This window comes from Rhinatrema bivittatum, chromosome 3 (assembly GCF_901001135.1).
Source record: "Rhinatrema bivittatum chromosome 3, aRhiBiv1.1, whole genome shotgun sequence".
NCBI lineage: Eukaryota > Metazoa > Chordata > Amphibia > Gymnophiona > Rhinatrematidae > Rhinatrema > Rhinatrema bivittatum.
This window is the reverse complement of record NC_042617.1, coordinates 253,909,362-253,934,563: the sequence shown is the minus strand read 5'-3', so window position 1 is coordinate 253,934,563 and position 25,202 is coordinate 253,909,362. Positions and strand designations below refer to the sequence as shown.

Below are 25,202 nucleotides of genomic sequence, written 5' to 3'. Positions count from 1 at the left end.
AAGATCTGATCTGCTATTTTCTGATTCAGGGACCACTCGTGGGGCTTGAAGGTTCGACTCAGCCAGTCCGCCACTACATTCCCCATCCCGACAAGATACATGGCTCACAGCAGTATGTCCTGGGACAGAGTCCAAGACCAAATCTGAAGTGCCTCCTGGCACAGAAGGAACGACTTTGTATTTCCCTGCTTGTTGATGTACCACATTGCCACTTGGTTGCCAATCTGGATCAGGACTTTGTTGAGTAGGCGGTCCCTGAACGCCTGAAGTGCATAACAGATTGCTGGAAGCTCCAGGAAGTTGATCTGGCACTGGGCTTTCCAAGCAGACCACAGACCCTGAGTGGGGAGCCCCTCCAAATGGGCGCCCCAACCCAGGGTGACACATCCTTGGTAAGCACTACTTGGGCAGGGGGACACTGAAACAGCACCCCCTGCTCCAAATTGGGCAGGCTTTCCCACCAAGATAAAGAGGTCCAGAGAGCCGGAGTAACACAGATGTGGACTTGGAGGTCCTGGATGGCCTGCTGCCATTGGGACCACAATGTCCATTGAGCTCTGTGCATATGTAAGCGAGCAAGGGGAGTAACATGGACAGACGCAGACATGTGACCCAGAAGTCTGAGCAAGTGGTGTACTGAGACCTGCTGGCTCCAGCGAACCACTTCTGCAAGGGAGGCCACAGCAAGCGCCCGATCACGAGGAAGATAGACCCTAGCCTGAGCTGTATCCAGCCAGGAGCTGATAAAGCTCAGCTGAGGCAATGAAGTAAGATGGGACTTCGGGTAGTTGATGACAAACCCCAGGGACTCCAACACCCGAATGGTCAAGTACAGGGACCGGTGTTCCCTCCTGGGTGACACACTTCACCAGCCAATCGTCCAAATAGGGGAACACCTGCACCCTCAGACGGCGGAGATGTGCACCCACTACTGCCAGACACTTGGTGAAGATATGTAGGGCCAAGGTGAGGCCGAACAGCAACACACTGTACTGGAAATGCCTCTACCCACGACGAACTGAAGATACTATTTGTGACTAGAGAAGATCTCAATATGGGCATATGTGTCTTTCAGACTGAGGGAGCAAAGCCAATCCACTATTTGTAGAAAAGGAATCAGGGTACCCAGAGAGGGCTATTTTGGAACTTTTCTCTTCTTAGAAACTTGTTCAAGGCTCTCAGGTCCAAAATAGGATGGAGTCCCCCCAGTTCTCGCTGGAATCAGGAAATAGCAAGAATAGAATCCCTGCCCTTGCTACTGCTGTGGAACGGGTTCGACTGGTCTGGCTGTTACTAGGGCGGAGAGCTCGTCAAGAGTATTTCCTGATGCAAGGATAGACCCCAAGAGGGGCACAGGGGAGAGTCTGAGGGAACACCTAGGAAGTTCAAGTGATACTCTTGAACCATGGACAGGATCCACCGGTCTGAGGTGACACTGGGATAGTGGTCCACAAAGAACCACAGCTGGCCTCCAACCAGAGGGCTCGGCATCAGGGTATTGGCCAATTGGCTTATGCGCCCTGACAACCAGTCAAAACCTCATAGTGGGGTTCAGCTGGCTGAGGGCTGGGGTTCCACTGCTGCCTAGAGCGTCCCCTAGAGCCCATGCACTGAGAACAGGCATGGGAGGCAGGAGGATACTTCCTCTGGTGGTAAAAAGACCTCCTCGGACCCTGCAACGAGTATTTCCAAGCAGAGAATGGCGGGTCTGAAGTTCTGGCAGAGAGATGCTAAAGTGTCTCATGGTGATCTTTCAACTGTCACACAAATAACCCGCACACACCAACCAGTGTGTTCCAGTGCACACCAATGTAAACAAACCAAAAACCACCAATGTACTGTTATCTTATTAATATAGCACACTGTCGCCAAATATACTTATATAAGACCCTCTAATCACGAGCAGGCAATTATATGATCAACTCGTTTGTCATAGGGGTCTCTGTTACTTTAAGAACATAAGAACATAAGAAAATGCCATACTGGGTCAGACCAAGGGTCCATCAAGCCCAGCATCCTGTTTCCAACAGTGGCCAATCCAGGCCATAAGAACCTGGCAAGTACCCAAAAACTAAGTCTATTCCATGTAACCATTGCTAATGGCAGTGGCTATTCTCTAAGTGAACTTAATAGCAGGTAATGGACTTCTCCTCCAAGAACTTATCCAATCCTTTTTTAAACACAGCTATGCTAACTGCACGAACCACATTCTCTGGCAACAAATTCCAGAGTTTAATTGTGCATTGAGTAAAAAAGAACTTTCTCCGATTAGTTTTAAATGTGCCCCATGCTAACTTCATGGAGTGTCCCCTAGTCCTTCTACTGTCCGAAAGAGTAAATAACCGATTCACATCTACCCGTTCTAGACCTCTCATGATTTTAAACACCTCTATCATATCCCCCCCTCAGTCGTCTCTTCTCCAAGCTGAAAAGTCCTAACCTCTTTAGTCTTTCCTCATAGGGGAGTTGTTCCATTCCCCTTATCATTTGGTAGCCCTTCTCTGTACCTTCTCCATCGGCAATTATATCTTTTTTGAGATGCGGCGACCAGAATTGTACACAGTATTCAAGGTGCGGTCTCACCATGGAGCGATACAGAGGCATTATGACATTTTCCGTTTTATTCATCATTCCTTTTCTAATAATTCCCAACATTCTGTTTGCTTTTTTGACTGCCGCAGCACACTGAACTGACGATTTCAATGTGTTATCACTATGACACCTAGATCTCTTTCTTGGTTGTAGCACCTAATATGGAACCCAACATCGTGTAAATTATAGCATGGGTTATTTTTCCTATATGCATCACCTTGCACTTATCCACATTAAATTTCATCTGCCATTTGGATGCCCAATTTTCCAGTCTCACAAGGTCTTCCTGCAATTTATCACAATCTGCTTGTGATTTAACTACTGTGCACAATTTTGTGTCATCTGCAAATTTGATTATCTCACTCGTATTTCTTTCCAGATCATTTATAAATATATTGAACAGTAAGGGTCCCAATACAGATCCCTGAGGCACTCCACTGTCCACTCCCTTCCACTGAGAAAATTGCCCATTTAATCCTACTCTCTGTTTCCTGTCTTTTAGCCAGTTTGCAATCCACGAAAGGACATCGCCACCTATCCCATGACTTTTTACTTTTCCTAGAAGCCTCTCATGAGCTACTTTGTCAAACGCCTTCTGAAAATCCAAGTATACTATATCTACCGGTTCACCTTTATCCACATGTTTATTAACTCCTTCAAAAAAGTGAAGCAGATTTGTGAGGCAAGACTTGCCCTGGGTAAAGCCATGCTGACTTGTTCCATTAAACCATGTCTTTCTATATGTTCTGTGATTTGATGTTTAGAACACTTTCCAACTATTTTTCCTGGCACTGAAGTCAGGCTAACCGGTCTGTAGTTTCCCGGATCGCCCCTGGAGCCCTTTTTAAATATTGGGGTTACATTTGCTATCCTCCAGTCTTCAGGTACAATGGATGATTTTAATGATAAGTTACAAATTTTTACTAATAGGTTTGAAATTTCATTTTTAGTTCCTTCAGAACTCTGGGGTGTATACCATCCGGACCAGGTGATTTACTACTCTTCAGTTTGTCAATCAGGCCTACCACATCTTCTAGGTTCACCGTGATTTGATTCAGTCCATCTGAATCATTACCCATGAAAACCTTCTCCATTACGGGTACCTCCCCAACATCCTCTTCAGTAAACACCGAAGCAAAGAAATAATTTAATGTTTCCGCGATGGCCTTATCTTCTCTAAGTGCCCCTTTAACCCCTCGATCATCTAACGGTCCAACTGACTCCCTCACAGGCTTTCTGCTTCGGATATATTTAAAAAAGTTTTTACTGTGAGTTTTTGCCTCTACAGCCAACTTCTTTTCAAATTCTCTCTTAGCCTGTCTTATCAATGTCTTACATTTAACTTGCCAATGTTTATGCTTTATCCTATTTTCTTCTGTTGGATCCTTCTTCCAATTTTTGAATGAAGATCTTTTGGCTAAAATAGCTTCTTTCACCTCCCCTTTTAACCATGCTGGTAATCGTTTTGCCTTCTTTCCACCTTTCTTAATGTGTGGAATACATCTGGACTGTGCTTCTAGAATGGTATTTTTTAACAATGACCATGCCTCTTGGACATTTTTTTACTTTTGTAGCTGCTCCTTTCAGTTTTTTTCTAACAATTTTTCTCATTTTATCAAAGTTTCCCTTTTGAAAGTTTAGCACGAGAGCCTTGGATTTGCACACTGTTCCTTTTCCAGTCATTAAATCAAATTTGATCATATTATGATCACTATTGCCAAGCGGCCCCACCACCGTTACCTCTCTCACCAAGTCCTGTGCTCCACTGAGAATTAGATCTAAAATTGCTCCCTCTCTCGTCGGTTCCTGAACCAATTGCTCCATAAACCTATCATTTATTCCATCCAGGAACGTTATCTCTCTAGCGTGACCCGATGATACATTTACCCAGTCTATATTGGGGTAATTGAAGTCTCCCATTATTACTGCACTACCAATTTGGTTAGCTTCCCTAATTTCTCTTAGCATTTCACTGTCCATCTCACCATCTTGACCAGGTGGACGGTAGTATACCCCTATCACTGTAGTCTTCCCTGATACACAAGGGATTTCTACCCATAAAGATTCAATTTTGTATTTAGTCTCATGCAGGATGTTTATCCTGTTGGACTCTATGCCATCCCGGACATAAAGCACCACACCTCCTCCCGACTGCTCCTCTCTGTCATTGCGATATAATTTGTACCCCGGTATAGCACTGTCCCATTGGTTATCCTCTTTCCACCATGTCTCTGAGATGCCAATTAAGTCTATGTCATCATTTACTGCTATACATTCTAATTCTCCCATCTTACTTCTTAGACTTCTGGCATTAGCATACAAACATTTCAAAGTTTGTTTTTTGATTGTATTTTTATTCTGCTTTTTAATTGATAGGGATAAGTTAGAATTTTTTAGCTCAGGTGAGTTTTTAGTTACAGGCACTTGGACTACTTTTCTAATTATTGGAACCTCACTGTCGGGATGCCCTAATTCTAATGCATCATTAGTATCCTTTAAAGATACATCTCTCCGAACCATGCGCTGCTGAGCGACTGTCGGCTTTCCCCTTTGTTCTAGTTTAAAAGCTGCTCTATCTCCTTTTTAAAGGTTAGCGCCAGCAGTCTGGTTCCACCCTGGTTAAGGTGGAGCCCATCCCTTCGGAAGAGACTCCCCCTTCCCCAAAAGGTTCCCCAGTTCCTAACAAAACTGAATCCCTCTTCCTTGCACCATCGTCTCATCCACGCATTGAGACTCCGGAGCTCTGCCTGCCTCTGGTGACCTGCGCGTGGAACAGGGAGCATTTCAGAGAATGCTACCCTGGAGGTTCTGGATTTAATCTTTCTACCTAAGAGCCTAAATTTGGCTTCCAGAACCTCCCTCCCACATTTTCCTATGTCGTTGGTGCCCACGTGTACCACGACAGCCGGCTCCTCCCCAGCACTGTCTAAAATCCTATCTAGGTGACGCGTGAGGTCCGCCACCTTCGCACCAGGTAGGCATGTTACCAGGCGATCCTCACGCCCACCCGCCACCCAGCTATCTACATTCCTAATAATCGAATCACCAACTATGACGGCCGACCTAACCCTTCCCTCCTGGGCAGTAGGCCTTGGGGAGATATCCTCAGTGCGAAAGGACAATGCATCACCTAGAGAGCAGATCCTTGCTACAGGATCCTTTCCTGCTACATTTGGTTGGTGCTCTCCCATTATGAGACCTTCTTCCTCCAAGGCAGCACCAGGGCTGCCAGTCTGAAGTTGGGACTGGACTACTATGTCCCTGAAGGTCTCATCTATATACCTCTCTGTCTCCCTCAGCTCCTCCAGGTCTGCCACTCTAGCCTCCAGAGATCGGACTCTTTCTCTGAGAGCCAGGAGCTCTTTGCTCCTCCGTATATTTTGTTTTCTTAGTTTTTTAAAAAAGTTACCACGATAATTATAGGGCAAACATCCCAACTAAAGTCATATGGGTAATATTGAAACGGATACTTATCCACACTGAAAAGGTCCCAGATAACCCGACATGGCCATGTTTCGGACAGCAGTCCTGCTTCAGGGGAATGTTGGAAACCGATTCAGAAATCCATCTTCTTGTGGCTCAGTGATCCATCTTCTTACGGCGCATTTATCCGTGCAAATCCTTTTTTCAAAGGCGTAGCGGGTTGAAATCCAGCCCGCCTTTGAAAAAAGGATTTGCACGGATAAATGCACCGTAAGAAGATGGATCGCTGAGCCACAAGAAGATGGATTTCTGAATCGGTTTCCAACATTCCCCTGAAGCAGGACTGCTGTCCGAAACATGGCCATGTCGGGTTATCTGGGACCTTTTCAGTGTGGATAAGTATCCGTTTCAATATTACCCATATGACTTTAGTTGGGATGTTTGCCCTATAATTATCGTGGTAACTTTTTAAAAAAACTAAAAAACTAAGAAAACAAAATATACGGAGGATTGTTAAAGTAACAGAGACCCCTATGACAAACGAGTTGATCATATAATTGCCTGCTCGTGATTAGAGGGTCTTACATAAGTATATTTGGCGACAGTGTGCTATATTAATAAGATACCAGTACATTGGTGGTTTTTGATCTTTCAACTGTGCCATAGCATCCCTCACCTTGCCACCAAAGAGGTTTTCACCAGTACATTGCAGGTCTGCGAGCTTCTCCTGGACCTCCAGCCGGAGGTCAGAAGCAAGGAGCCAGGCCATCCTGCGGGCACCGATGCCCACTGCTGCCACCTGAGCTGCCGTTTCAAACACGTAGGTGGAGCAGACTTTGTTTGCCACATTCCAGGTTCTGCTGGACAATTGTCCACAAGGTGTCCTGCTGCTGTTGGGGCAGGTACTTGGAGAACTCCTGGACCTGTTTCCAGAGATTCCTCAAGTATTTCGTCACGTACAGCTGGTAGGAAGTAATACGGGCAATCAACATGGGACCCTGAAATACCTTCTTTCCCAGTGCCATATATTCCTGTCCCAGAGGAGCGGAGGCATGGGTGCAGGAAAGCTTGGCCTTTTTGAGGGCAGACTCCACTACCACTGACTGATGAGGGAGTTGATGCCTCTCACACCCTAAGGCATGCTGCACTAAATAAACAGCATCAGCCTTCTGATTTACCAGGGGGTACAGAGATGAAATGTTCCCAAATCCTAAGGAGAACTCCTTGAAGATGTCATGGACGGGAACAGCCACAACCTCCTTTGGGGAATCGACAAACTGGAGAAACTCCAGCATCTTATGCCCGGCATCCTCTTCCATCAGAAGCTGAAATGGAATGGTTTCTGCCATGGCCCGAACAAACCCTGCAAAGGTCAGGTCCTCAGGCGGAGAGACGCCGCTCTTCTAGAGGAGATGGGTCCAAGGGGAGGTCACCTGAGTTCATCATACAAAGACTTTGAGGTGTCGTCCCCCCACGGGTCACACAATGTCTTCTTCATTAAGATCACCCGGAAACACCCAGGCCTCTCTGCTTGGAAACAGAGGGCAGAGGCCCCCCCGAAGGACCCGAGACCGGACCAGGTAACGCCGGCCGCGGCACCAAAGGCCTCGATGGTACTGTGGTCTGTAACGGACCTTCTTCCTCGGAGAAACCCACAATGGGGATCAACCCAGATGGAGGCGGCAACGGTGGCCACTGGGATATCGATGGACCCCCAGGCACCGGTAGCAGCTGTGTAGGGAGGACGCCAGAGGGACAGAGGCGTTTCAGCAGTGGTGCCAACATCGAGGGTGCAGGCTCTGGCACCAGTAGAAGCACTGGCGGGCCGGCGGCTCGATGCCCTGTAGGGCTCAAACAACTGCCAATTGCACCCTGCATTCCAACTCCTCCTGGAAATCTGCCAAAGACAGAACGGATGGAGGAGGGGTAGTCGTCACCAGATCTTCCTCGGAGCCCTGAGGGGGATTGGTGCTCAGCACTGGTGGGAGAACACCTGGAGCTCCTGGATTCGATGGAGGGTGGTGCCTTCTCCCCTCTCGGGATCGCTTTGGGGCATCACAGCAGGTGCCAGTGCTGACCCAAGCTAGATACTGTGCGTAGACTGAGACCGATGACTGTTTCCTGAACTTCCCATGGTGCTCGGCCCGGTCTTTCCCCAGTGCTAAGGAGAGACAACCCCGACTTCCTGGAGCGCGAAGACACTGATGATGGCCGATCCCCGGCGTCTTGCTCCATCAAGGGCCCCAGTAGAGGGATGGAGAGTGAAGGCTCGGTGTTCATCAGTTCCTCTCGGCCTCTTGGCATTGATGCCCCTCATGCCGAAGTCGAGGGCTCAGACTTCTTCGACCTGAAGGGTTTCTCCATTTTATCCAGGCAGGCATGCCAAACCTTGGGGGGGGGGGGGGGTCATCTGGTCGCAAAAACGACACCCCGAACGTTGTGCAATGCCCCCAGGCAGAGGATACACACACCTCATGCGGATCCGTGAGCGACATTGGTCTGGGTGTACTGACAAAACCCCGACGAGGCCATTACAAAAAGGGCCCAGTATGAGGTTAATGACCAGCGGCCACAGAAGAGGTGAACCAGCAGGAGTCATCTGCACAGGAGAAAAAACAAAAACAAAAAACTTACCATGCCACCTGCTAAGCCAGGGAATGGAGAGGGACCCAGCACAGGAGAAAAAAAATAAATGTGATGAATCGATTTAGAGAAAGCTTTCCAATACCAAAAATAGAGCATGAGCTCCACAACTGCGAGAGAAGAGCTCCACGGAAAAGAAGAGATTGGAGAGGGACCCTGTGTGGACAGTGGCATGCTAGAAACTTTGATATAAGTCTTCTGTGCCGGGCTCCATCTGATGATGTCACCCATGTGTGAGGACTACCATTCTGCTTGACCTAGGAGAATGATGATAGCAAGGGATATCGGGAGAGGGAAGGTTATGATGCCAGAGATGGTATGATATGGAAGAGAAGATTATCACTGTGAAGGTGGTGGTATGCCACTATGAAATGAACCCTATATGTTGGGTGTGCCACAATACAAAAAAGGTTGGGAATCACTAGCTTATACAACAAAGATCTGCATGGGAGAATTGTCAGAAGAAAACCGTTTCTATAGCTCATCACAAAAGTGATGGTCGAAAGTATGCCAAAAAACACTCGATAAGCCTGAATCTTTTTGGAACAAAATGCTTTGGACTGATGAAATTAAAATTGAACTGTTCAGCCATAACCACATGATACATTTGGAGATAAAAGGGTGAAGCTTCTGCAAAAGAGGACACCCTACTAACCATTAAACATGACGTTGGATCTGTTATACCTCGGGGTTATGTGGAAGCCAGTGGCAAAGGAAATATTATGCAGAAGAATGGATTCAACTAAACATATCCTAGAAGCTCATGTCCAACCGGTAAGTAAAGAAATCAATAAAATATCCACCTCTTTTCATCTTCAAACACAATGATTTAAAACATACCTGAAAATCAACCCTGAAGTACCGTATTTTTCGCTCCATAAGATGCACTTTTTTCCCCCCAAAGGTGGGGGGAAAATGTATGTGCGTCTTATGGAGCGAATATAAAAAAAAAAACCAAACAAAAATCTAACAAACCCCCCCCCCCCCCCCGACTCCCCCAAGACCTGCCAAACGTCCCTGGTGGTCCAGCAGGGGTCCGGGAATGATCTCCTGGGTGTGGGCCGTCGACTGCCAGTAAACAAAATGGCGCCGACGGCCCTATGCCCTCACTATGTCACTGAGACCGACCGCTGCTATTGGTCGGTCTCAGTGACATAATGAGGGCATAGGGCCGTCGGCGCCATTTTGTTTACTGGCAGCCGACGGCTCACGCCCAGGAGATCGTTCCCGGACCGCTCCTGGACCCCCGCTGGACCACCAGGGACGTTTGGCAGGTCTTGGGGGGGTCAGGAGGGTGGGGGATTGCAGGAAATTAATTCGGCAGGTCTTGGGGGGTCAGGGGGGTGGAGGTTGTTAATTTAAAGGGTTGGGATGGGGGGGGGGGGGGTTTTGGGGGTTCCCAGAGAAAGAAAAGTTTTCTGATCTGGGGAGTAGACCGAAATGGCCCTCCCCAGACCCGAAAACAAAATGGGGAGAAAAAAAAAAAGCTATGCACTCCCCTAATTTGCTCCATAAGACGCCCAGACGCAGAGCCGGTTTAGCACAATTTTTTTTTTTTTAAATTTTCCCCCTCTGAATCCTAGGTGCGTCTTATGGTCAGGTGCGTCTTATGGAGCAAAAAATACGGTACTTACAGGAAGGAAAGAAAGATGAAGGTTTTGGAATGGCCTTCACAGTCTTCACACTTTATTATTGAAAATCTGTGAGGAAAACTCAAACATCAAATCGAGGCTGAAGTATTGAATAACTCCAAAAGATACCCTATTACACACGAAGTAAAAGACCTTGGAGTCATGCTTGACAGCAAAATTAATTTAAAGCGGTGTATCAATACTATTATTAAAGATGGTTATTTCAAACTAAATGTTCTAAAAAGATTAAGACCCTTTTCACATAAGCAAGATTTTAGAACAGTCCTGCAAGCGCTCATCTTTTCAAAAACTGACTATTGTAATGCCTTACTACTAGGTCTACCTGCAACTAGACTGCTCCAACTCCTACAGAATTCAGCAGCCAGAATTTTAACACCAGGAAAAATAAACATATAACTGATCTTAAAAGAGCTACACTGGCTACCATCAATTATCGGATTCAATTCAAAGCACTATCATTAATTCATAAGACCCTCTATAACGAAAAAATGGAATGGCTTTCAGCCACCCTACAGTTCCACACCCCACAAAGATCCACCAGATCAGCGAATAATGGTACACTGCCAATTCCTTCTCCGAAATCAGCACACAAACACGGTGAGAGAAAGAGCATTATCTATTGCTGGTCCACAACTATGGAACTCCCTACCACAAAACCTAAGACTTGAAGCAAACATTAGAACCTTCAAGAAAGGAATCAAAACCTGGTTATTTCAAGAAGCTTTTCCTTAACTATAATCCCTTAAAGCTTATGCTTAAAAACGTCTTAGTTGTCTTATTTTATATGCTCTTTTTAAGTTTTAAATTTTGTTCTTATATAGTTTTAAATATTTTATCTTTAAGACATTAATATGTTCTTATTTAGTTTATATATTCTTAAAGTATTTTCTGTATTTCGTTTCTATGACCTGTATTTGGAATTTCAAATGTATTTAATTGTGCATTTGATAAAAAGTTGTAAAGCGATGTGATGTTTGCTACGAACGTCGGTATAGAAAAACTAATAAACATCAGTGCATGAAAGGAGACCTAAGAATATTTCTGAGCTAGAAGAGTTCTGCAAGGAAGAATGGGAAAAAATTCCAAAAGGAAGAATTGGAAGACTCTTACGGTAGATAGCTACAAGAATTATTTGGAAGCTATTTTTTCTTCTAAAGGAGGTGCTGCAACATACTGACTGAAAGGGTGCACAACTTTTGTACGTGTCATATTCCCTGTTTTCTTATTTTGAATCTGTAAAAAAAAAAACTACAAATAAATAGTAACTTTGCATTCAAATTTGCAGAAAGATGCCATGTTTACCTTTGTACCAAATAGAGTCTGTCTCATCTGTTCGCTTAGAGATTCATTGTAACATAATTTGACAAGGGTGTCTAAACTTTTGCACACAATTCTAGCTTCTAGTTTCTGCTAGTCACCTTGATAAATGAAGGAAAAAAATAATCAAATCAACAGAATCTGGCAGGACCTGAAAGCAGGCACTACTTATAGTAAAATCAGATCAGAATATTAATATAATTACTAGTATAGGCTAAGAGGCAAAAGCATAAGCATAGATTCATTAATTCAATATTTACTAGCATATCCACTTGATTTTAGAGGGATTTTTCTGGTAAATATTTTACATGAAATGTGAAAGTCACATGAGCCACAAAATAGAGCCACTCAATTCAGATTCCCAGAAATCATAGTATCATGGCAGTTGAAAGATACAAGTTAAAAAATGAAATCAATCTATATTACTAAAACTACTGAACACTGACACTTTTGCCTAGGCAAATTCAATATAAACAAACAAAAATTAAGGAAGAACTACCTTGTATTCATATACTGACATCACAAAACACTATAAGCACCATTATACATTAGGATTTACCCATATACTATTTTAACAGATTGAAAAGTGCAGTACTTTTTGAAAGACAGTACCTGAATCATACTATTAGCTTCAACAGCACACATTTTCAAAGAGGGCTCCTTTCAAGAAGTTTCAGCATAATCGAACAACAACCTGTATTATTACATGGTTTCACAATCAGTAAACACAGAGTATATAACAAAGGTACAGATATATTTATTGTACGCACACATTTGATGGGAAGTAACTGAACAGTGCATTAATGACGCATTCCCCAAGGTTATGAATTTACAGTAAAATGTCACTGTCCTCAAAACTATACCATGGTAATAAAAGACAGTCCTTTTAGTAAACCTGTGTTATATCAACAAAGCAAACCAAGGAGTCAACAAAATTGCATAAGCAGTGTCACTCACAAAGTTTATAGCCAGTGGATAATTATGGTAGATGGGATATGTATGTTATAAATTATCTTGTAGATGGAACATAATGAATATCTTATAGTTCTATGTTTCATTGGAAAACCTTGAATTTTAAATGATGCAAGAAAGTATCTTCAAAAAGTTTCAATATATAATAAGAACCTCTTCCTTCCCACATCCACCCAGTATTTATAGCAATATATTAACTACTGCATTTAAAATAAGCTCAAATAAGGAAAGCAAATATGAATGCCAAATCAATATGCAATTGGGAAGCTATTATCTCTTTCCCCATAAAGGCAGTTATACTGAAGAATGCAATCACTCTATTGTCATAACTGTTACCTCATAACCTTTTATGTTTGGCAAGAAAACCTCTAACAGTGACATTTAACTGCTAGTCAATATTGTATCCCTTTGTTAACTTTTTACAAGATCCAAGTTTGACTGAAATCTGTGATGCATTTCATTTTATAAATGAACAGTGTTATAAACAGAGGCATAAATATTAATTCAGCCCAGTATTCCTATTAAGAATAAAACTTCTGAATATGAATTGTCATGGGGGAACTAACCTGTGAAACTGTTAGAATGGTCCTACAGTTTCAATATTCTAAATATATCTTTGATTCCAAAGTTCAATATGTATGTAACTCACCTGCCCATGAGGCCTACTGATTATCCTAGTTAACAACTCTCTTACAAGGGCAATGGGGTTCTTTAAAAAGTTTGATTACCAAATTTAATTTGCAATCTAGAGGTGGACTGCTCAAGCTCTAAAATGTAAGCAATTATATGTGGAATTATTAGAAACAAAAATCAGTCTTCACAGTTTCATAGTGAGAAAACTACAATAGTAAAAATCAAACTGCCTTGGCACCACATATGCATGACCCAACTTCTACTCCTCAATATTTAAAAAAAAGTGAATGACTATGTTACTAGGACCAACCCAAACCCCACTGTCTACAAATTTTTTTATTTGCAATAAGACAATATTTACACTGCTCAAATAAAGAACATTGCAATTAATGATGTATTGATACAAAAGCAAATACAATGTTCACATAATCTTGGATAAATGGATACAGTCTAGCAAGGGATTCATCCCATGCAAATCTGAAGTACTTGTACGTGTCCTCTTTTACAAGCTTATGATGGTGATGCATGCAGTATGCAGACAAGGTGAGTTGCAAGTGAGGCTTTTTCAGAGGGCTCTTTGATGATGCCGATGTGGTGCATGATGAAGTGTAGAGTCAGCCTGCTGGAGTCCTCCTCTAGCCTTCTCAATGCTTTGTCCAACTTTGGGGTTTAAAAAGGTCGTTTCCATGAAGCTGCAGCGTGCAAGTTTGCCATCATACTCCTCTCCTCCACAGAATGAGAACTGCTTGGAGAAATGCAAGTCCATGTGCTGCGGGCGTGCCTGCATGTGTGGCCTCCTTGTTGAACTAAATAGCTCAGTTCACCACAGTAGGGGGGAACTAAATCTCAGTGTCATTCTTTTCTGTGGATTACATGAAGAGTTTGCCACAAACTTTCACCAACACTTATTCTATCTGTATGGCTCATTACAATAACTAATCATGTGACTACATTAATCTGTACAATCAAATAGAACTCATCAACAATGTTCTCATAAAATGCTTACCTCTTCTGCCCATGTATGGTTTACTGTAGTCCCAGCTGTCACTGTCATTCCGAATGACATTAAGGCGCGTTGGCTAATAAGACATGAACAGTATTAGCCTGAAACATCTGTTATACAATAGTAAAAGTTAATGCATACACAGAAGAGACAAGTCTTACCCTTGCATATTCAATTTTTAGTGTACAACAACCAGCATATATGTCTGCTCCATTGAGAGCTGCTTTAGCTTTCTGGGCACCCAACACTGAATCAAATGTGGAGAATATTAAGGAAAATTTTCACACTTTCACCGATACTATACATTTTTTTTTTTTTTTAAATAAACAATCAAAGTAATGTTATGTTATAGACACTAGCTAGTAGTGGTGGGGGAGAGAGGATTGCAGCAAAAATACATTTAAGTAAAGCAATCAAAATAGTATCCCTGAAAAAATTGGTAATGGCAACTGGAAAGTCAATTGTTTACAGTATTCACACTTCTATTCATTTCATACATATTAGAAAAACCCATCTATTTGTGTTTTGGGGGGAGGAAAAATAGCATCCATTTAGAGACCTCCATACAAAAAAAAAAACCAAACAAAACCACACCTTAAAAAGCTATTGACTTATTACAATAAAGGATATTCAACCATAGCTTGTATTCCATTTCTCTTAAATATAACAATACGCTCTACTTTTCCAACTGGATTGCATACAGTATACAAGACGTCCTATAGAGAGAAAAGAAAAAAAAATAAGCAACTACTACATAATATCAAACTATTATGTTAGAACACAGAAACACCTCAAAACAAAAGCAGACTACATATGAACTCTGCTGATTAATCTATTGCATGGGATTATACAGAAAGAATAAAGCAATAAATCAAGACAACCCTATAATATTCTGAAGTTCAGGTACTCAGGGACCTAGCAACTAGCATTATCTCAAACTGAACTCTGACAAATGCAGATTACGATTGGAGCGGGTCTATCATCAGGCACAGTGATGTAACTGCCTCAGTGCACAAAGTTTTAGGGCAGGAGCATCTAACCTTGCCTCAAGGCACAAGATGCAGGTGCCGTTGGATGACATGCCTGCAGGGTTCACACATCCTTTGGGCAGGTAAAGCAGCCCTAGGGCTCCCATACCCCACAGACAAAAAGAGTAACCCTGCAGCGATGCTAAATGATAATGTGCCTGGCAGAGTTCCCATATACTGCCAGCAAGAAAAAAAAAAGACCAGGTCAGACTTGTAAGGGGAGGAGAAGGGGGAAAAGGTGAGTGAAAGTAAAAGGCAAGGGAAGAATGGTGAGTGAGAAGGGAAGCAAAGTAAAGGTAAGGGAAATGAGTGAGTGAAAGGGAAGAGGCTGAGTGAGAAGGGAAGAGGCTGAGTGAGAAGGGGAGAGGGCAAGGGAAGACAGAGGGTGAGTGAGAAGGGAGGGAAGGAAAGAGGGCTTGAGTGAGGCAGTAGAGAAGAGTGAGAGGAAAAGCGTGGGAAGTAAAACATTGATAAGACAGGCAAAGAGAATTTGAAATGAAGTTGGCCATAGAGGCAAAAACTCATAAAAAAAACATTAAAAAAATATATCCAAAGCAAGAAACCTGTGAGGGAGTCGGCTGGACCATTAGATGACAGAGGGGTTTAAAGGGGCTCTTAGGGAAAATAAGGCCATTGCAGAAAGACTAAATGAATTCCTTTGTTTCCATGTTTACTAATGAGGATGTTGGGGAGATACCAGTTCCGGAGATGGTTTTCAGCAGTGATGGATCAGACGAACTGAATGAAATCACTGTGAACCTGGAAGATGAAGTAGGCCAGATTGACAAATTAAAGAGTAGCAAATCACCTGGAGCGGATGGTATGCATCCTAGGGTACTGAAGGAACTCAAAAATGAAATTTCTGATCTATTAGTTAAAATTTGTAACCTATCATTAAAATCATCCATTGTACCTGAAGACTGGAGGGTGGCCAATGTAACCCCAATATTTAAAAAAGGCTCCAGGGGTGATCTGGGTAACTATAGACCAGTGAGCCTAACTTCAGTGCCAGGAAAAATAGTGGAAACTATCCTCAAGATCAAAAGACATGATTTAATGGGACACAGTCAACATGGATTTACCCAAGGGAAGTCTTGCCTAACAAACCTGCTTCATTTTTTTGAAGGGGTTAATAAACATGTGGATAAAGGTGAACCGGTAGATGTAGTGTATTTGGATTTTCAGAAGGCGTTTGACAAAGTCCCTCATGAGAGGCTTCTACGAAAACTAAAAAGTCATGGGATAGGAGGCAATGTCCTTTCATGGATTACAAACTGGTTAAAAGACAGGAAACAGAGTAGGACTAAATGGTCAATTTTCTCAGTGAAAACAGTGGAGTGCCTCAGGGATCTGTACTTGGACCGGTGCTTTTCAATATATATATCAATGATCTGGAAAGGAATACGACGAATGACGTTATCAAATTTGCAGATGATACAAAATTATTCAGAGTAGTTAAATCACAAGCAGACTGTGATACATTACAGGAGGACCTTGCAAGACTGGAAGATTGGGCATCCAAATGGCAGATGAAATTTAATGTGGACAAGTGCAAGGTGTTGCATATAGGGAAAAATAACCCTTGCTGTAGTTACACAATGTTAGGTTCCATATTAGGAGCTACCACCTAAGAAAGAGATCTAGGCATCATAAGAACATAAGAACATAAGAAAATGCCATACTGGGTCAGACCAAGGGTCCATCAAGCCCAGCATCCTGTTTCCAACAGTGGCCAATCCAGGCCACAAGAACCTGGCAAGAACCCAAAAACTAAGTCTATTCCATGTAACCATTGCTAATGGCAGTGGCTATTCTGTAAGTGAATTTAATAGCAGGTAATGGACTTCTCCTCCAAGAACTTATCCAATCCTTTTTTAAACACAGCTATACTAACTGCACGAACCACATTCTCTGGCAACAAATTCCAGAGTTTAATTGTGCGTTGAGTAAAAAAGAACTTTCTCCGATTAGTTTTAAATGTGCCCCATGCTAACTTCATGGAGTGCCCCCTAGTCTACTATCCGAAAGAGTAAATAACCGATTCACATCTACCCATTCTAGACCTCTCATGATTTTAAACACCTCTATCCCCCCTTTAAAATCCCCCCTTTAAAATCGTCGGCTCAGTGTGCTGCAGCAGTCAAAAAAGCAAATAGAATGTTAGGAATTATTAGGAAGGGAATGGTTAATAAAACGGAAAATGTCATAATGCCTCTATATCGCTCCATGGTGAGACCACACCTTGAATACTGTGTTCAATTCTGGTCGCCATATCTCAAAAAAGATATAGTTGCAATGGAGAAGGTACAGAGAAGGGCAACCAAAATGATAAAGGGGATGGAACAGCTCCCCTATGAGGAAAGGCTGAAGAGGTTAGGGCTTTTCAGCTTGGAGAAGAGACTGCTGAGGGGGGATATAATAGAGGTCTTTAAGATCATGAGAGGTCTTGAACGAGTAGATGTGACTCGGTTATTTACACTTTCGAATAATAGAAGAACTAGGGGGCATTCCATGAAGTTAGCAAGTAGCACATTTAAGACTAATCGGAGAAAATTCTTCTTCACTCAACGCACAATAAATCTCTGGAATTTGTTGCCAGAGGATGTGGTTAGTGCAGTTAGTGTAGCTGGGTTCAAAAAAGGTTTGGATAAGTTCTTGGAAGAGAAGTCCATTAACTGCTATTAATCAAGTTTACTTAGGGAATAGCCACTGCTATTAATTGCATCAGTAGCATGGGATCTTCTATGTGTTTGGGTAATTGCCAGGTTCTTGTGGCCTGGTTTGGCCTCTGTTGGAAACAGGATGCTGGGCTTGATGGACCCTTGGTCTGACCCAGCATGGCAATTTCTTATGTTCTTATGACAAGTTCAGCCAGAGAAATTTGAAATTCAAATTGACTTGCCACCAGGAAAAAGGTGTCTCCCCGAGCAGTTGTGTGACACAGATGCTGTCTTGCGAATTTTGGATGGCCTGGAACCACTGTGATTTGAGAGTCCATTGGGCTTTCCTCATGTGGAGAAGTACCAAAGGAGTGACATGGACAGTTGATACCATAAGGTCCAACATCCTCAAAATGTTCCATGCTGATGTCTGCTGACTCATCTTGATCCTTTTCACTGCAAACATCAAGGTGACAGCCCTCTGTTGTGAAAGGAAGGCTCTTGCCTGAGTTGTGACTTGCATGTTGGATTTGGGTTAATTGATGACGAACTCCAGTAATTCCAACACCATCGATTCTGTGCTCTTGACCAGCTAGGGATACACATGCACCCCAAGTAGTGCAGCACCACCACCACAGCAAGACATTTGTTGAAGACACATGAATCATAAAAACGACGACAGAAAAAGACCAAATTGTCCATCCAGTTTGCCCAGCAAGCTTATGGTAGCACCAGCCGTGCCATACAGGTCTCCCTCATAACACAAGTTACCCACATACTTAGTTTCCCAAACTGATAAAATCAGGGCCCTTGTTGGTTCCTGAGTCCAATTCCCCGTTAGCTGTTGCCATTTGAAGCAGAGAGCAATATTGAGTTACATCACAAGTATAAGGCTTATTGGTTAAGGGTAGTAACAGCTGCAACAACAAGTTACCCCCATGCTTGTTTTCTCAAACCGTAGAATTCATGTACTTGTTGGTTGCTGTCTGAAACTAAATTCCCATTTTCCTTTTTTCCCCCTGCTGTTAAAGCAGAGAGCAATAGTGAGTTGCATCAACAGTATGAAGACTTATTGGTTAAGGGAGTAACCGCCACATCAGCAAGTTTCCCCCATCCTCTAGCCTTTAGGGATGCACAGTGTTTATCCCATTTCCCTTTGAAATCTTTCACCGTTTTTGTCTTCACCAACTTCTCTGGAAGGGCATTCCAGACAATCACCACCCTCTCCATGAAGAAATATTTTCTGGCATTGGCTCTGAGTCGTCCTCCCTGGAATTTCATTTCATGACCCCTAGCTCTACTGATTGCTTTGTAACAGAGAAGGTTTGTCGAATGTGCATCATTAAAACCTTTCAGGTATCTGAAGGCCTATATCGTATCTCTCCTGCACTTCCTTTTCTCCAGAATATACATTTAGGTCCTTCAACCTCTTCTCATAAGACATTTGATGGAGACCCCTCACCATTTTATTGCCCCTCTCTGGACCACCTCCATCCCGTCTCTGTCTCTTTTGAGATACGGTCTCCAGAACTGAACACAATACTCCAGGTGAGGCCTCACCAAGGACCTGTACAAGGGGATTATCACCTTTTTCTTACTGGTCATTCCTCTCTCTAGGCAGCCCAGCATTCTTCTGGCTTTAGCGATTGCCTTGTCACATTACTTCGCCGCCTTCAGATCGCGAGACACTATCACCCTAAGGTCCCTCTTTTGCTCTGCGCACAACAGCCCTTCACTCCCCATCACATACAGCTCTTCTGGATTACCACACCCCAGATGCATGACTCTGCACTTCTTGGCATTGAATCTCAGCAATCGTATCTTCAAGCTTCCTTAAATCACATCTCATTCTCTCTACTCCTTTTGGCGTGTCCACTCTGTTGCAGATCTTAGTATCATTGCAAAACTACAAATTTTACCTTCTATCCCTTCCTCAATGTCGCTGAAGGTGCCTGTCTCCCCCAACAAATCTGAGATATTTCCTGTGATGGGAGATTATTGTGTGGGTATAAGCATTTTTGAGATTGAGAGAGAGCATAGTCAGTTCTTTTGAAGAAAGGGAATCAGGGTGCCTAGGGAAACCATCTTGAAATTTTCTCTTTTCAGAATTCTGATAAAGGCCCTTAGATCTAGAATGCAACAGTGACCGGTTGGTGTCTTCCTGCTTTTGAGGCAGCTGCTCAGCTACCCACTGCATCTGCTTCAGTAAGTCTCTCAAGTATTGGCCCATAAAGATCTGGTAGGAGGCTATGCAGGCATTTAGCATAGCTCCCTGAAACACTTTCCTCACAAGAGTGTCCAGAGTTCTAGATTCCTTGGCTCAGGCGGACTGAGGAACAGATCCTAGTCTTCTCTGCCCTCTTGAAAGCAGATTTGACAACTACATATTGGTATGGTAGCTGCCTCTTTTTGAATCCAGGAACTTTCTGAACGAGGTATATTGTGCCCACCTTCTTGTTTACAGGAGTCACAGAAAGCAGGTTCTCCAATATCCTCATCTGTACCTCTTGAATCATTTTGTGGTTTGAGACTGCCACAGTTTCCTTAGGAGGTGGGCTCCAAAAAGTGGAAAATGTACAGCATCTTGTTTCTAGTCTCATCCTCTGTAAATAAAGTAAAAGAAATGGAATCTGCCATTCTGATGGTGCCAGTGAAGGAGCTGTCCTCAGGAGGAGCTTCCTTCTCTCTGGAGGAGGCGAACGTTCAAAGGGGAGTTCCATCGATCCCTCCTCTCCAGAGGCATTTTCGGATCTGTAGCCATACCCTCAGAAGAACACAGAGTCAGACTCCTGACTGATAGGCTGGCGGTAAAAACCGTGACAGTGCCTGTTCCACAGACAAGACCCTCAAAGAGGTATGCACTGATATGCTTGGACCTAGAACACGAGGAATTCTGACATCTCAGGAAAGCCTCCTCCCTTGATAGGTTGGAGATCTCCACTGGGGCAGCCATCATCCAACTGCCTTCTGGGAACCAGCATAGACAATGGCGCAAATCCACCAGGCAGCTGGAGAGACATTGGCAGCTGTTCGACTTGGGTCCGTGCCAGTCCTGATGCCCTCAATGCTGGGAGTACCGAGGTCTCACAGTCCTTTGTCCAAAGCCCAATGAATCTTTTTGTCCAAATCCTCCTCAAAGATAGCTAATGCCAACACTGACTGGGAGGCCGGGAAAGTGGCCACATGTTCACGTGAACCAAAAGGTGAATCTGTGACCAATACCTGAAATTTTGGAAGCTTATTTATTTTATTTATTTATTTATTGATTGATTGGTTTTTATATACCGCCGCTCATTAGAGATATCACGTCGGTGTACAGAGAACGAAAAATACGCAATTGCGTTGTACATAAAACAGTATGATAACAACTGAGGAACAATACATTAAAACAGTTAACTGCAGTAACAGAAAAGATTATATAAATAATATAAATATGAAATAGCTGTAAAAGTATAACTTATTATACTTATACAGTTCCTGATTCATTGGAGAGGATGAGCTCTCTCCACAGGACTGCTTTGAGGGGTTCTTAGCTATCACACTGACCATCCTTGCTTCTGGCATTGTGCACCGATGAAGAAAGACACTGGTGTTTCTTAATCTTCAACTGATGCCTGGCATCAGATTTACTAGATACTGGTGGTGAAGAGGAAAAAACCTATTGCCTTCTTTTAACAGGAAGAGCCAGATGAGGGCCTGTCCTCTGATCCCTATCAATGGTAGACATAGAGTGTACAACCTCCTCAATGCTGTGCATCATCCTTGTCTAGTGCAACTCTGTGGTCCTTTGATATTGATGACTCAGATTCAGATGGATCAGTCTTCTGGTACCTGAAATGCTTATCGGATCCAGCCAAGATATTCATCCCCAGGCAACACCACTGGATATTATACAATATAGCCAGATACAGGACACTTCTATCATGGGGATCTGTGACAGACATGGTGTACAGAGGGCATCATTGGAAACCTCTAGGCAAAAATCAAACTCTATGGAGGTAGACAATTGATTCCCGGACACAAACAGGACCCTGGCCTGCCACTGAGATGGAACGAAAACCTAGAAAAACTACCAGGAGACAAACAAGACTGTGGAGCCCTGCAAAAATGGATCCTGCAACAATACCCCTGAAAGAAATAGAATTTTAGAGGCAAGATAGAGAGAAACCATGACCGGTGAACTCCACAGAAAAGAAGAGACTGAATGGGTCACCTCTTGGACACGTAATATAGTGGCATGCTCCATAAGTACAGTGAAAATTCTAGAAACTTTAAACAAACGGTCCTGGCCGGGCTCCATCAGATGATATCACCCACTGCCTTCCTGCTTGTCCTCAGAGAAATTTTTTAATTCTTCAAATTATCCTAGGAGATGTAATTTTAGCACAAAAGTGTCAAAATCACTTCACATTCACTGAATCTAACTGGTCCATATAGGTTACAAATGACACTTTAGGACAGTGGTTCCCAATCTTTTTTGTTTGTGGCACACCTGGCACAGGGATCACTTCATTGTGGCATACCATCCACTCTCCCCCATCATCACTTTCTCTTATCTTCCCTTTCCCTCTACCCTTGGCATCATCTTCTCCCAGCATTATAATCATGCCAGTCACCTGACATCATCATCTTTTTCCCTATCTCAGACCCCCCCTGGCAACATCATCACCACCCCTCTCCCACCATCTCTTCCCCCTCCCTCGTATTATCACCACTTTCCTTCTCCCTCACTTCCTAGCATCATCACCACCTTCTCTAGCCACCTTCTCACCCCTGGCATCATCACTACCACCTTCCCTCTCCTTCTACCACTCCCTGGCATCAACCTCATTCCCTCTCCCACCACTATAAGAAAATTATTCCTTACCTGCTAATTTTCGTTCCTGTAGTACTCAGGATCAGTCCAGACAGTGGGTTATGTCCCGTCCAGCAGATGGAGTCAGAGCAAACTTCGGAGGGTGCTGGCATATAAGCTGGTGCACCCTCCGGCTATCCTCAGTATCGAGGATATCAAAGCCAAGCCAGAATTAAACTTGACAAACAGAAAAGGATGGGTCAAGCACCCTCGTGATTATCTTGAATAACAGAGAAACAATGCAACTTGCAAATAGAACTGTCAAAAAACAGTAGAAAAAAAAAAAACAATGAAATAACCAAACATGGCAGATCATAGGACAGTAGCAGGAGAGATTACACGAGCAGGCGTCTACCAGTGAACGAGCAAAGCCCGGGTGGGCGTCTGGACTGATCCTGAGTACTACAGGAACAAAAATTAGCAGGTAAGGAATAATTTTCTTTTCCCTGTACGTACCAGGATCAGTCCAGACAGTGGGATGTACCAAAGCTTCCCTAGACTGGGTGGGTCTCGTAAGACCCTGCTCGTAGTACCCTGTCCCCAAAGGAACCCGACTCACCTACGGGCAATTGTAACCGGTAATGCTTCGAGAAGGTGTGAAGGGACTTCCAAGTCGCCGCTCGACAGATCTTCTGGATAGGGACGTGCTGGGACTCCGCCCAGGACGTAGCCTGGGCTCGCAAGGAATGAGCCTTGATTCCCGCCGGAGGAACCTTACCGACGCTGATGTAGGCTGAGACTACCGCTTCCTTGAGCCACCTAGCAATAGTGGTCTTTGACGCCTGTAGACCCTTTTTATTCCCAGACCAAAGAACGAAGAGATGATCTGATAACCGGAATTTGTTGGTCACCTCCAGGTAGTGAAGAAGCATGCGCTTTACATCTAGACGGTGGAGCGACTTGGGGGCATCCAACGGGAATGCCGGCAGCTCCACCGCCTGGTTCAAGTGAAACGAGGAGACTACCTTGGGGAGAAACGACAGGACGGTCCGAATGGAGACTCCGAGTCCGTGAAACGCAGGAAAGGTTCCCTACAAGAGAGCGCCTGAAGCTCAGAGATGCGTCTTGCCAAAGCAATGGCCACCAAGAAAACCATTTTCAGGGTGATGTCCTTGAGAGAGGCCTGACGTAGTGGTTCGAAGGGAAGTTCTCTGAGGGCCCGGAGAACCAGGTTGAGGTTCCAAGAAGGATAAGGGAGGCGAACCGTCGGCCGGAGATGTTTGACCCCTTTGAGAAACCTCGAGATGTCCGGATGAGACGAGAGATCCGAGTTCCCCGCAGTGCGCGCCAGGGAGGCCAAGGCAGAGACTTGCACTCGCAGGGAATTGTAAGAGAGTCCCTTCTCCAGGCCCTCCTGGAGAAACGCCAGGATCTGTTGTAGTGAGGCCGTAGTTGCGGACGCTCCGTGTCCGGAACACCAGCCCTCAAACACCTTCCACATCCGCACATAAGCTACCGACGTCAAAGTCTTGCGGGCTTTGAGGAGGGTGTCTACCACGGTGACTGTGTATCCCTTGCTCAAAAGACTCTGCCGCTCAAAAGCCAGGCCGCGAGACAGAAGTGTGCCGCCTGATCCGAAAATACCGGGCCCTGTCAAAGAAGACGGGGCAGGTGAGAGAGCCGAAGGGGACCGTCCACTACCATGTTGAGGAGGTCTGCGAACCATGGTCGCCGTGGCCATTCCGGAGCCACCAGGATGACCGCTCCTGAGTGTGTCTCTATTCTTCGTAGGATCTTGCCCACCAGTGGCCACGGAGGAAGACGTACAGTAGGAGCTGCGTCGGCCAGGGGAGAACCAGGGCGTCCACCCCTTCTGCGCCGTGGTCCCGTCTTCGACTGAAGAAGCGAGGAGCCTTCGCATTGACGGACGTTGTCATGAGGTCCATGGAGGGCATCCCCCAGCGTCGCGTGATGAGCGACATCGCCTCGTCAGAGAGAGTCCATTCTCCGGGGTCCAACGTTTGCAGACTCAGGTAGTCCGCTTGAATGTTGTCCACCCTGGCGATGTGCGAGGCCGCCAAACGGTCGAGGAAGCGTTCCGCCCAGGCCATCAGCCGTGCCGCTTCGAGGGCCACGGGACGACTTTTGGTGCCTCCTTGTCGATTGATGTAAGCTACCGTGGTCGCGTTGTCCGAGAGAACCTGAACCGCCCGGCCTCGGAGCAGAGGCAAGAACTGCATGAGTGCCAGACGCACTGCCCTGGTCTCCAGGCGATTGATCGGCCAAGTCGACTGTTCCTTTGTCCACTGTCCCTGGGCCGAGCTTCTGTGACAAACAGCCCCCCAACCTGTTAGGCTGGCATCGGTAGTAACCACTATCCATTCCGGCGACTCCAGAGGACAACCTTGCGCCAGGTTCCTTGGGTCCAGCCACCAGCGCAGGCTGTGCCTGGCGGGCAGAGGAAGGGTAAGCACCGCCTGGTAG

The 25,202-nt window shown here is 44.5% G+C and overlaps 1 protein-coding gene across 1 annotated transcript in view; it reads right to left on the bottom strand.

Annotated features, from left to right (window-relative positions):
• Nucleotides 1–25,202, bottom strand: part of HNRNPLL (heterogeneous nuclear ribonucleoprotein L like) — a 289,432-nt gene that overhangs the window by 88,792 nt on the left and 175,438 nt on the right. The window contains 3 exon segments of the mRNA XM_029596807.1: nucleotides 14,239–14,311; nucleotides 14,397–14,493; nucleotides 14,866–14,951. Of these exon segments, the coding sequence (XP_029452667.1) occupies nucleotides 14,239–14,311; nucleotides 14,397–14,493; nucleotides 14,866–14,951 (256 nt within the window).